This window comes from Lepidochelys kempii, chromosome 5 (genome assembly GCF_965140265.1).
Source record: "Lepidochelys kempii isolate rLepKem1 chromosome 5, rLepKem1.hap2, whole genome shotgun sequence".
Taxonomy (NCBI): domain Eukaryota; kingdom Metazoa; phylum Chordata; order Testudines; family Cheloniidae; genus Lepidochelys; species Lepidochelys kempii.
This window is the reverse complement of record NC_133260.1, coordinates 78,460,143-78,474,537: the sequence shown is the minus strand read 5'-3', so window position 1 is coordinate 78,474,537 and position 14,395 is coordinate 78,460,143. Positions and strand designations below refer to the sequence as shown.

General features: G+C 39.1%; 1 protein-coding gene across 1 annotated transcript in view; it reads right to left on the bottom strand.

Moving 5' to 3' along the window:
* SNX2 (sorting nexin 2) overlaps positions 1-14,395 on the bottom strand; it is a 55,508-nt gene that overhangs the window by 19,061 nt on the left and 22,052 nt on the right. Inside the window, exons 4-6 of the mRNA XM_073344834.1 lie at positions 8,327-8,393; positions 8,097-8,140; positions 7,831-7,972 (exon numbers count right to left, since the gene is read on the bottom strand). Of these exons, the coding sequence (XP_073200935.1) occupies positions 7,831-7,972; positions 8,097-8,140; positions 8,327-8,393 (253 nt within the window). The remainder of the gene's footprint in view (positions 1-7,830; positions 7,973-8,096; positions 8,141-8,326; positions 8,394-14,395) is intronic.

The window sequence follows — 14,395 nt, the reverse complement described above, 5'->3', positions numbered from 1 at the left end:
TGGTGGTGTTGAGATGAACAATATTCTGCACTGTGATTCTGAATATGCCAAAGACATTGCTTTTTTGGCTACGTTTGGTGAATCAAAGCAGTGGACGGTGGATATAGTCGGGCAAGAAGCAGTGTTCATTGGTCTGGTTATTAATCATTATAAAATGGTAAGTCCCTCGTCATTACCAGTAAGCAGCCTCCAGCTCCAAATTACAACCAGCTCAGTATTAAGCTGTCCAGATGGGACATCGAGCAGCTGGAAACTGTCAAATATCCGGCATCATCTGATGTTGCTTGGAAAACCCTTGAAAGATGTGGACACTCATATAGCACCAGCTGCCACCAAATTTTGGGCCCTTCAGTGGCCTCTGTATGCATTTTGTGACATCAAGTTTACTGCATAGCTGCATGGTTCTATCAACTCTACTGTATAGAAATGATACATGGGTGCAGAAAAAGGGTGAAGAACACCAAATGGATTATTTTGATTCTTGTTGTCTTTGTCAACTGCTTCTTATCAAGTGGCAATCACTAGTGGCATGTGTAGCACGGAATCATAGAAGATTAGGGTTGGAAGAGACCTCAGGAGGTCATCTAGTCCAACCCCTTGCTCAAAACAGGGCCAACATCTGAATGTTGCTACATGACTGATAATCACCTGAATGTCAAGAACTTTGGTGGTGTGATAAGATCGCCAGTGACAGACAAACTGAATATGCTGCTGGACCACCTTAAGGATCCAGTCAGACACTGGGCCAGGTGGTGCTCAGGAGACCACATCCTTTTGTAATTTATGAAGACAATGACAGCAAAAAGTGGGATGACAGATGAAATTTAGGTTCAAAATTCAAGGAAATAACCCTTATTTAGTACAATTTAATGTTCCCCCATGCACTCTGGTTTTGACCGGATCAAATTTGAAAGTTGTGCACTGCTTATAATGCAGTACATTTTATACAGAGTTTTGTTTTCCTACTTATTTAATCCTGCAACCACTACCAAGCATAGTGCTTACTGCCTTGAGTAGTCCACTTGATATCAAGGGGACTTCTTACATAAGCAAGCATTATGCTTGATAGTATTTGCACAAAGCTTCTTCAGGGAGCAACTAGGGAAAGTTGTGCTGTGTATGCATGGCTAACTAGCCACATACTTACACATTTACTGAAGTGGTGAAGGGGCAGCAGTGATTATTGCACGATTTGTAATACTTAAAACAGAGAAGGAAACCCTTCTGATAGAGCTCATGAGCTTTTAAAGTTTGCAAGAGGGATTCCCTCCTGCAGCTTTCCTAAGGTTAGAGGAGAGAATGTTCTGGTGGTGTCTAACCAAAAAGTTACAGATAGGTTACAAACTATTGCCAATTTGTTGAAAGACAGAGCTTTGAAACCCTGGACAATGAGGTTCATCATGTTTTCCTTTTAAAAACTTAGGAAATTTCATACATTACCATAAGGAGAACAAAGAAGTTTCCCAAGTAAGCAATCCAAGCCAGGAAATGCCACACTTAAACTTTAATTGTACCCCCTTCTCTCTATATGCATGATACAAGTTCAATTCCGTAAGCACATTTCTCAGACACAAAACTACAAAATGCAATGTGTAATCTATACACAAGAGTCCATGAAAATAGTTTATATTAAGGATATACATTATATTAAAAGAATACATAAAACTATACCAATACAACACACTGCACATTAAACATACAGATTAATTCTGAACATATGCCCAAATCAATTTACAAAACTGAATTAGGTGTAAATTAATGGCCTTATCCCTTGGAATACACTTAAAATTTAACAAAATGGTATGCAATACATTGGTGGTAATAAATTAAACAAGCCTTAAACAAAATATGAAATGTTTAAAAAAAAAGTCAGATATACTAAAACATTTAGAATACTGAAATTAGCGTAGACATAAACAAATGTAAAAAATAAAGTATACATATACATTAAAATTATAGAAAAAATTTACTTGACAAACAGTATTGTAATAAAAGACTCAATACACAAGGTAGAGGAGTTAGGAGTTGCATATGTAACTTTAATTGTGGTGTTTCCTAACTTGTGTGTTTTTAATTATGTGACCTTAATGTTCTCTTAAATTTTGTTGAAGGGTTATACCTAAGGGTTAAACTTGATGCAACAAGAACCAGGAAATTCGAAGTTACAGACAATGTCAAATTTTTTTTTTATTTTTTTTTGGTAAATTCCTATAAGCCACTAGTTCTCAAATTGTAATCCATAGAGCATTTGCTGATTGTCCACTGATTGCCAGAAACATGGTGCAGGATCTCATCTTTGTTTAAAGCTGCTCAATTGCATTAAAAAGACAGCCAAAAATACTTTAAATAATTTCCTATTCCTTTTCAACATAAGGAAATCCTTCACTTGCTATAGGGATGTTATACCATCACACAGGGAGGTAGTCTATGTGGTGATGAATGAGAAGGGAGGAGGTCAATAAGAAATTATTTTGATATAGTGTATACTATAAGAAGTTGAGAACCCACCAGTTTAAGGAAAGTTTAAATTGACTAAACTTCAGCTTTTTATTTAATAAATTTAAGACACTGCTCCAGAGGCTCCTCATTAATTATTCTAGCTAACTCATCTCCTTTATTAGCACAATAAACAATACATGTTTAATTTCCATGTCTATCCTGATACTCCTAAGCAAGTAAATTCTTCAACCTTGAAATATCTGACTTTAAGAACCAATACTGCAAAAAGTCTATAGGGAAACAGGAATATTAGGCAGCCAAGAGTGCTCCATAAGCAGATATAAATTGAGAGTTCACAGGGTTCCCCCCCCAAACAGCGGATTCTACAGATCATGATGTCAAGTTTCTTCCCTCTGGCAATCTAAGAACAAGTGGAAAAAAAGCAAGTTCCATGGTACAGAAGCCCTTTCCTATTATTATAGGAATAAGGTCCAGGAGTTAAAGAAAAACTGAAGTGAGTATTCGTTTTTGCAGCAATAATAGCAAGAAAATGAGTTTCCAGAACAGTTTCAGAAACAGCAATCTGGACTTCAGTAGTTTTGGTAAATATTCAACAGCTAAATGTTGCTGGCCTCTATTTTGTTAGATGATGAATCTAGTCCTCTTGCAATGATGTAAGTTACAATGAAGAAAATAAGAACTCACCATCTGAGTGCATGATAAATGTGTAGATAAAAGTTCCATTTTACTGGTTGATAGAAACAGATTTTAAGCCACTAATTTAAAAGTCTTTGCAACTTTTGAGACTTATCTTTATTGTATATTCAAATAATGAACAGTTATTGCATGCATCATACTCTTCAGTCTGTCAAGTTGTCCATTCCCTGGGTAATGGTTACATTTAGATTTTGGGGGGAAAAAAAAGTATTTTTTAAAAGCTTCTTATTTTATTTAAGAAATTCTGTACTGCATAAAACATCCATTAACCCTGGAAAAAGTCCCTACAATTTTCTACCTTTGCAGTGTACATATAATATGCACATGTACTGGCAATGTCTATGTGATAAACTGTAGAGCCATGTGATAAATTCTGGAACCATGTGGTGATTTTATCATGCACCTTTAACTACTCTGGTTGCTCTATGCTCACTACTTTATCGCCTCAAACATTCCAAACCTCCGAACAAGCTTAGAACAAGGCCTTTGTTTTAAGCAACTGCCTAGAAAAGTTTCTTTCCTCCAAGTTATACCTGCACAAGGCGAAGCTGGGCAATGTTTAGTCCTGCAACAATGACAAATTTGAGATCAGATATCACAGAATCATAGAAGATCAGGGTTGGAAGAGACCTCAGGTGGTCATCTAATTCAACCCCCTGCTCAAAGCAGGACCAACCCCAATTAAATCATCCCAGCCAGGGCTTTGTCAAGCCTGACCTTAAAAACCTCTAAGGAAGGAGATTCCACCACCTCCCTAGGTAACCCATTCCAGGGCTTCACCACCCTCCTAGTGAAATACTTTTTCCTAATATCCAACCTAGACCTCCCCCACTGCAACTTGAGACCACTGCTCCTTGTTCTGTCATCTGCCACCACTGAAAACAGCCTAGCTCACCCTCTCTGAAACCTTCCTTCAGGTAGCTGAAGACTCCTAATCAAATCCTCCCTCACTCTTCTCTTCTGCAGACTAAATAAGCCCAGTTCCCTCAGCCTCTCCTCATAAGTCATGTGCCCCAGCTGCCTAATCATTTTTGTTGCCCTCCGCTAGACCGTCTCCAATTTGTTCACATCATTTCTGTAGTGGGGGGACCAAAACTGGATGCAATGCTCCAGATGTAGCCTCACCAGGGCCGAACAGAGGGGCATAATCACTTCCCTCAATTTGCTGTCTATGCTCCTACTAATGCAGCCCAATATGCCATTAGCCTTCTTAACAAGGGTACACTGTTGACTCATATCCAGCTTCTCGTACACGGTAATCCCCAACTCATTTTCTGTAGAACTGCCGCTTAGCCAGTCTGTCCCCAGCCTGTAGCGGTGCATGGGATTATTCTATCCTAAGTGCAGGACTCTGCACTTGCCCTTGTTGAACCTCATCAGATTTCTTTTGGTCCAATCCTCCAATTTGTCTAGGTCACTCTGGATACTATCCCTACCCTCTAGCATATCTATCTTTCTCCCCAGCTTAGTGTCATACACAAACTTGCTGAGGATACAATCCATCCCATCATCCAGATCATTAATGAAGATTTTGAACAAAAAAACCTGTAGGGCACTCTGCTTGATACTGGATGCCAACTAGAAATCGAGCTGTTGAGCCCGACGATCTAGCCAGCTTTTTTAAGTTGCTGGCAAGACTACTGTGGGAGACCATTTCAAAAGCTTTGCTAAAGTCAAGGTATATTACATCCACCGCTTTCCTCATATCCACAGAGCCAGTTATCTCATCATAGAAGGCAATCAGGTTGGTCAGGCATGACTTGCCCTTGATGAATCCATGTTGACTGTTCCTGATCACCTTCCTCTCCTCCAAGTGCTTCAAAATGGATTCCTTGAGGACCTGCTCCATGATTTTTACAGGGACTGAGGTGAGGCTGACCCATCTGTAGTTTCCTAGATTCTCCTTCTTCCCTTTTTAAAAGGCATCTCGTAACTGCCCAGGGCTAGAAATAGGAATTTTATCCCATTCATTGCAAAGGGAAGATTCTCAGGCTTGGTTGGCCCCAACTCAATTTTAGCCCTACAAGGTCCCAAAATATGGGACCTTGAAGTCACAACTTTGGGGTTTAATTTTTTCCAAGCTTTTTCTAAGAGCTTTTATAGCTCCCTCTAAACCCTGTATAAGTGGGCTCGTGATAAGTAAGAATAAAAATATAAAAGTGATCCCAACAAAATTTTTTTACCACAATTTGTGTAGATTATAGGAACTCTGTGGGGTAAAGGTTTTTATCAGCATTCATTGTGAATGACACACACACACACAAACCTAGTCTAGTTCAGCTGGACTCATTCATACAATCAAAATTGGTTTTCCAGAGATGTGAAAACTGCCATACAGTACCAGATCAAAGGTACATCTAGTCTAGTCCAGTACCTGCTCTCACCCTGTTTATAGGAGACACTTTAGGGCAATGATACCCTGTGGCTCTAGAATTTCATGACACTTTCAAGCACCACATATTTTTCGAGTCTGGGGGTTTGATGGGAACTGTTCACTGTAGACAGAGCAAGGAGAGAAAACAGCTAATTCCACAAGTGTTCCCCATAATGTACAAATTGGCCAGAGCTGCCAGGATCTCTCTTTTTATCCATCAGATCAGTAAAAAAGAGAGAAGGACAAAAAGTAACGAGGGCTTCATGTTTTGAGCATCTAACAAGACTATTGCATCACATACAGCAAGATGGGGGGGAAAAGATCAGAATTGGCTGACTTTTACACTGAATAAATCACTACCTCCCTGTTCTGTTAACAGTTGATAAAAGTTAGATCCATTAATTTAATTTCAGTAGAACACTCATACAACCTGAAGTGAATGAACACCTTTGGTGAAAACTTTACAAATGAACATCAATTCACACCTCTGAGCAATAAACAGATTTAACACACCTCCAGCCATGTCAATATTTAGAACAAAATTACTAGATGAATCAGTTACCCATTGTTTAATCATTGAAATATACTGCACTGAATCTATTCTCTGGCTATCATCCCAATGCAGATTAAACGATTCTTCTGTAGTGTACATACTAAAACGGAACAATCATATAGCACACTACAGAAATGATTTAGTGGTAACTGTGGAAGAGTAATTAAAAGTCAGCCCAGTTCACAGTTGCAGTTAGAAAAGACAAATAAGAAGCTAGATTATATCAGTAGAGGAACAGAATCACAAGAGATTACATACTGTTAGTGCAGCACACTTCAGACACCCATCTGGTATAAAGTACTGATTATACCATTGCCTTAGAGGAGGCCAGTGAAGATTATTGAGAGCAGATATTTAAGTTATGAGGACAAGTTAAAATGCAGTCCTACACTGTAGAGTGACTTGCATAAGAAGGTACCATTTTTACATAAAGATTTGCTTCCTGTGCATACTCAGCAATATTTACTTATTTCAGTGACAAAAATAAGTTTTACTACTTTTTACTTCTGTTACCTTAAGATGCCAATTACAGCTACAGGAGAGGAAGATAGATTCTATTTCTCCTTGTGTATCAAACAAGATTGCTTATTAAACTCCAATCAGTTACACCCATCTACAGCCATTGAATGTAATGGCTGAGCATGGGTGTAACTGAATGTTTAATTTGGCCTTGAGAGCCTTAAATATGTGTGATGCAGAAAGAGAAATTCTGCTACTCTTAGTGCCCACAATAACTGGACTGGCAACCAGAAATCATCTTTATTAAGAGAGCACACTGGAGGTAGATCTTTGCTAAACCAGGGGTGCTGGGACAATTTGTATAGTGGGGAGTGCTGAGAGCCACTGAACCAAACTGTAAACCCTGTATATGACAGAAACCACTTCAAGCTGGGGAGGTGCGGCAGCATCCCCAGCACCACTAGTTCCTGCATCTATGTGCTCAACAGACCATGCTGATTTATACCAGCTTAGGATCTGATCCTAAACAGCATTCATGGAGACACCGATGTCATTCAGGGTCACTATTCAAAGCAGAACCGCACTTTAAGGGAAAGCGCCTTATTCTCATTAGAAATTAGGACAAATAAGGGGACATTAACAGGTATTTTCAAAAATTACAAAAAGGACTGAAAAATCTATTGACAAATATTAGCAAGGAGTTCAAAGCTGAACAGGCAAGTTAGGACATGGACTAAATAGGGAACGCAGGGGATACTACTTCAAACAATTGGTAATGAACACAAAATAAGTTAAATGAAAAAGTCTCAAAGCAAAGGGACTAGGCTGAAAATCTAGGAAAATGGACAAGAAACAGGAGGCCAGGCATTAGGTCAGATCTCCTTTTCATACTACCTCACTTCTTATATGCTCCAGGAGGGGGTTAGGTATCTATATTCTCTCAACTGAAGTTTACTGTTGAATACTAGCTTTTGTTACTGTTCCTGTTCTCTTCTCTCCCCTAATCTCTACTTGCACTAAAAAACAGTCTTCTTTTACAAGCATTTTAATTTTAATTTACAACCCATTTTAATTTTCAAGAGCCTGAGATCCAAGCAGTTGGCAGCATTCTGTGAAAGATATTTTGTTCAAATGATATTTTGACATGAACTGTACATTTTATTTTCAGACACCATGTGTTACAATTTTAATATTTACATTTAAATAATATTTAAGGGCCAATGTAAGACAAACAAAGCCGAGTCAAAGATTGGATGTATATGTTCATCCTTATAGAAGCTGTGCTTACCTACAATACTTTTTTCTGGAGCTGGAGGCACAATGTAACCAACATGCAGGTATTTTGTTGCTAATTTGCTGTGCAAACCAAGAAAGTCACTGAATCTTCTTTTAACAGAGAATTCATTTTTGTGAAACACAGAAAGGGATGTCTAAAAAATCCATAGAAAAGTTATATTTTAATTTTCAGTTATTTTTTCATCTACTCAGGTGTACTGTAGTTTATATTCCGTATATTTAAATTCAAGATGAAAAGTAGTTGCAAACAATATTTACCTTTGTTGTTACTCTGTATGCCATGTAAGCATTCATGCCATCCCCTGTAAGAAGATACACAGTTAAAAGACATGTACTTAATCCAAGGGCAAGTCTTCTGAATCACGTATATGCTGGAATTATAAATAAATGCAAAATTATGCTAAAACCAAAGTTTTTTTCAAATAGCAAGCAGATAAGTTAATGCTGAAAGAATGCAATCTTTCTCTGGGTCTGAGATACCAACTCACCAACTTTCTCTGGGTCTGAGACATTGATTTCTATATCAAATACATCTCCATTTGCTTCCTCTTCAATCTAGAGAGAAGAATGTATAGCATTAACAGTATACTAGTGAGTTAACTTTCAAAGGATAATTAAGGTAGCTCCCCCAACTACATCTGTGGATACAAGAAAAACAGTAAATCTGTGTGGGACTTAAAAAAGCATAACTGAGACCCCTTCCATCCCATTTTAGTGAAAAATGTGAAGACACTAGTATTTACCATAATAAAGGTTGAAAAATGCTTTCCCCATAAGTTTCATTTTGAGCCCTGCCACAACGGCTTTAAGTTGGGAAACCTTATCCACCTGAAATGTTACAGGTCTCTTTTTATTCCAAAGGAGACTTTTTTCTAGAGGAAGTTTGAAGCAGATTGGACATATGCTTAGAAGAAATGGGGTTAAAAAAAAACCTCAGATGTTTTCCGTTAAAACATTTTCCTAAATTTCTGGATCATAAAGAGAAAAGAGACGAGAATTAGTCTAGAAATATCAAATTAGTTTTTTCTAGCTATTATGGACGCCTTTAATTGAGCAAGGGGGGAGACTGAATCGGGAGGAGAATTAAATTCCATTTTATTGTACATAAGGGGAACTGAAATATTTTAAGATACTGCTCAAGTCCTGACCACTCATGTGCACTTTCTAAACTCCATGTGGCATGATGCAGACTTTGTCAGGCCTTTCATTAAAGCCTTTATGAAATCCACACATTGTCATAACAGAAGGGGCAACAAGAGGGAAGCCTGTTTGGAGTGGAGGAACAAGAATCGCATCAAAGCGGAGAGATCTGTCTGGCAAGAAGCAGTTCAAAGGAAACAAGGAAACAGTCTAGGAAGGAAGAGATTAATGCTGTGCAGCTCACAAACCAATTTTGTGGAGATGCTCGACAAATGAATACAGTATACTCCCAATTATAGAATCATAGAACTGGAAGGGACCTCGAGAGGTCATCTAGTCCAGTCCCCTGCACTCATGGCAGGACTAATTATCTAAGCCACTCCTGACATGTGTATGTCTAACCTGCTCTTAAAAGTCTCCAATGATGGAGATTCCACAACCTCCCTAGCCAATTTATTCTAGTACTTAACCACCCTGACAGGAAGTTTTCCCTAATGTTCAACTTAAACCTCCCTTGCTTCAATTTTAGCCCATTGCTTCTTGTCTAATCCTCAGAGTTTAAGAAAAACAATTTTTCTTCCTCCTCCTTGTAACAACCATTTACGTACTTGAAAACAGTTATGTCCCCTCTCAGCCTTCTCTTTTCTAGACTAAACAAACCCAATATTTTCAATCTTCCCTCAGAGGTCATGTTTTCTAGACCTTTAATCATTTTTTGTTGCTCTTCTCTGGATGCTCTCAAATTTGTCCACATCCTTCCTGTGGCACCCAGGAAATGTGGTACCCAGAACTGGACGCAATATTCCAGTTGAGGCCTAATCAGAGCGGACTAGAGTGAAAGAATTACTTCTCATGTCTTGCTTACAACACTTCTGATAATACATCCCAGAATGATGTTTGCTTTTTTTGCAACAGCATTACCTGTTGACTCATATTTAGCTTGTGGTCCACTATGACCCCCAGATCCCTTTCCGCAGTACTCCTTCCTAGGCAGTCATTTCCCATTTTGTGTGTGTGCAACTGATTTTTCCTTCCTAAGTGGAGTACTTTGCATTTGTCCTTATTGAATTTCATCCTATTTACTTCAGACCATTTCTCCAGTTTGTCCAGATCATTTTGAATATTAATCCTATCCTCCAAAGCACTTGCAACCCCGCCCAGCTTGGTATGGTCCCCAAACTTTATAAGTATACTCTATGTGCCATTATCTAAATCATTGAAGAAGGTACTGAACAGAACCAGACCCAGAACTGATCCCTGCGGGACCTCACTTGTTATGCCCTTGCAGCATGACTCTGAACCACTGATAACTACTCTCTGGGAATGGTTTTCCAATCAGTTTTGCACCCACCTTATAGTAGCTCCATCTAGGTTGCATTTCCCTAGTTTATGAGAAGGTCATGCGGAACAGTATCAAAAGCTTTACTAAAATCAAGATATACCATGTCTACCACTTCCCCCCTATCCACAAGGCTTGTTACTCTGGCAGTTGGTTGTTACTGTATCAGCTTGGTTTGACACTATTTGTTTTGAAAAATCCATGCTGACTGTTACGTATCACCTTACTATCTTCTAGATGTTTGTAAATTGATTACTTAATTATTTGCTCCACTATCTTTCCGGGTACAGAAGTTAAACTGACTGGGTTGTCCTTAATTCCCTTTTTATAAATGGGCCCTATATTTGCCCTTTTCCAGTCTTCTGGAAACTCTCCCATCTTCCATGACTTCTCAAAGATAATCATCAATGGCTCAGATATCTCCACAGTCAGCTCCTTGAGTATTCTAGGATGCATTTCATCGGGCCCTGGTGACTTGAAGACATTTAATTTGTACAAGTAATTTTTAACTTGTTCTTTCCATATTTTAGCCTCTTCTGATCCTACCTCATTTTCACTGGCATTCACTATGTTAGACGTCCAATCACCACCAACCTCTTGGTGAAAACCGAAACAAAGAAGTCATTAAGCATCCCTGCCATTTCCACATTTTCTGTTATTATTCCACCCTCACCCCAATTGAGTAACAGGGCCTATCCTGTCCTTTGTCTTCCTCTTGTTTCTAATATATTTGTAGAATGTTTTCTTGTTACCCTTTTGTCTCTAGCTAGTTTGATCTCATTTTGTGCCTTGGCCTTTCTAGTTTTGTCCCTACATACTTGTGTTATTTGTTTCTATTCATCCTTTGTAATTTGACCTAGTTTCCACTTTTTTTAGGACTCTTTTTTGATTTTTAGATTATTGAAGATCTCCTGGTTAAGTCAGCATAGTCTCTTGCCATACTTCCTATCTTTCCTACACAGTGGGATAGTTTCCTCTTGTGCCTTAATAATGTCTCCTTGAAAAACTGCCAACTATCTTCTATAGTTTTTCCCCTTATGCTTGCTTCCTATGGGTCTTACCTACCAACTCCTTGAGTTTGCTAAAGTCTGCCTTCTTGAAATCCATTGTCTTTATTTTGCTGTTCTCCCTCCTATCATTCCTTAGAATAATGAACTCTATCATTTCATGACCACTTTCACCCAAGCTGCCTTCCACTTTCAAATTCTCAACCAGTTCCTCGCTATTTGTCAAAATCAAATCTAGAACAGCCTCTCCCCTGGTAGCTGTCTCCACCTTCTGAAATAAACAGAACATTTTAGCTAGAAAAATCAGGAGTTCAAATAACAGAAGACAGGAGCCATTCAGAAGTGGGGTGGGGTGGCTCCCCATGCAGCCATGAGCTTGGCTGTCTCCTTCCCGCAGTGTTGGCCAGGAGTCTCTGCTCTACCCCACCAGGACCACAGCCTCCCCGTGTACCATGCGCCTGCAAGGATTGTGTGTCACCAGCTCTGCAGCAGCACAGGGGGCTTTGCAGGTCTGCTGTCACAGCCCTGCTCACTTGTTCCTGTGACAGTGGGGCTGCACAGGGCTCCCTTTGCTGCTGTAGGAGCCTCCTCTGCAGCTGGGGGCTCATTCTTCTCGCAGTCCTGGCGGAGGGTCTCTGCTCTGTTATCTGAAGCACCACATTATCTGAATCCTTTCCTTGTGCCCAGCACGAGATACATGCTGCAAAGGGCATGTATCTCATGCTGGGGGACAAGGAAAGGATTCAGATAATGCTGAGTTTTGAAAAATAGGGTTTTGGATAAATGTATTTTTGAAACACTGGGGAGATGGAACTATTAACCTGAAGGAAGAATCTATTACTTCAAGAAATATGAATCTTCTTGGAAAACCCAAAATATATTTGAGTCTAGGAATTTTAAATTAATGTTTTGTTTAAGAACTCAAACACTGGAAATTACCAGGTGGATTTGACTTAAATCATGATTTAAAAATCTCTAGTCAGGAAGACTTGATTTAATCATGGATTTCTACATAAAAGGGCGTTCTTGTTGGTTATTATTTAGAATACATATTCTTCACAGGTAGAGGAACTTCATTAAAATATTCCCAAACTGGGTCTCTTTTACGGCCTGCTGCCATTACAGGTTTTCCCTTCCAGTGAGAGAATGACATGGTAGATCTCAAATCAATGAAGACTATACTCAGAAAGACCAAGACTTCTGGAACATGCTGCTCCAACAGTTTCACTTTTGTTTCTACTGCCTGTCCTTCCCTTCTCACATTTATCTCCAGACTTCTTCTCCTTGTCCAGATCTATTCTGCCCCCAACAATCTTCTATTCATTGAACTTATTGAAACTTTGCACTTTTAGAGAGGGATAAGGGATTGACTCTGTGTACACAAATTTGCAGAGGGACAGTAGGGTTGAGGTCTGTTATTTCTCACCTCTCTCTCTATATATTTATTTAAAAATATTTTTGCTGTGAACAAGCACGTTAAACTGTGGATTTGTCTCTCCAAAGGTGAGAACTGCAAAACTAAGCATCTCTGATGGTATCTTCTAGACTGAGCACTGAGTCCCCTTGGGTAGACAGAAAGATTAACCTAAATAATCTACACAGAAGCCCCTGGACCCCATAAGATTGGGTCCCTAATCCATGAACTACTGGAACGCATTTACAAAATTTTATTAAACATTACATGAATATATTGTCTCATACTATAGAATTAGAATTTATAATCCCTATTTCATGATGAGATATCTTTGACCTATAATGTATCTTAATTAAAACTATCTTTAGATAAAATGCTTTTTAAGAAAAAACCTATCAAAAAAGTCTGATTTAAATAAAAAAATCCAATTTTTTTTTTTTTAAAAATCATTGATTTTTATCCACCCTGGAAATTACTGACATGTAGAGTTAAAATCATGTAAACCACCTCTGTTCCAAGATAAAAAGTGTTTCCCTTTTTAGTCAACCTTTAATAACTTAAACATAACTGTCAACAACCACAAAAAGCAGAATACATTTTTCTCTATCACACAGTTACAAACTCCCTAGCATTCTTTATAACCATATATACAGCACAAAAAGAAAGTATATTTACCAATTCCATTTGGACAAGCAACATATTGAAGTCCATTATTTCTCATTATTCACATGTGCAAGCAGTTAAACAGATGTCAGAGAAAGCTAGGTAAGCTACATATACAAACCTGTAATGCAGAGAATTAAATTTGGTACTTATATTGCAAGTGCAAAGGTTAGCATGGTGATGAAGTAGCTCACTTAGTACTGGGACATTTACATATGAAGCCAATTATAAAACCAATGCTTTGCATTCACATTTGATATTCCATCTGCCAAATGCTCCCATTGCTATGAATGGGAGCTGAATTGCTCAGAACCAGATTTTTGCTCTTGAACAAAGTGATATTGATGGTCTCCTACGATTAGATCCTTAAGGTAGTCCAGCAGTTTATTCAGTTTGTCCCTCACTGGTTATCTTATTGCATCACCAAAGTTCTTAACATCCAGGTGATCATCAGCCATGTAGCAACATTTCTTGATACATATGCCACTTGAGATTTTTAAAGCAGTGACTAAAGTTAGATCTACAGCATACCAGTGGGAGTTCGGGTACTCAGCATCTCTTCAGTATTTCCCCATGACTATTTCAAGTAATGTTTTTATTTTTCCACTTTATATTAACAGCATATTAGCTGTTCATATTGGAGTAAGGAAAATAATTGCTATTGACTATAGCAGGGATCGGCAACCTTTGGCACGCAGCCCTCCAGGGTAAGCCCCCTGGCGGGCTGGGCTGGTTTGTTTACCTGCCGTGTCCACAGGTTTGGCCGATTGTAGCTCCCACCGGCTGCGGTTTGCCGCTCCAGGCCAATGGGGGCTGTGGGAAGCAGCGCGGGCTGCGGGATGTGCTGGCCACCACTTCCCACATCCCCATTGGCCTGGAGCGGTGAACCATGGTCAGTGGGAGCTGCGATTGGCCTTACCTGCCTCATCCGCAGGTTAACAAACCGGTCCGGCCCGCCAGGGGGGTTACCCTGGCGGGCTGCGTGTCAAAGGTT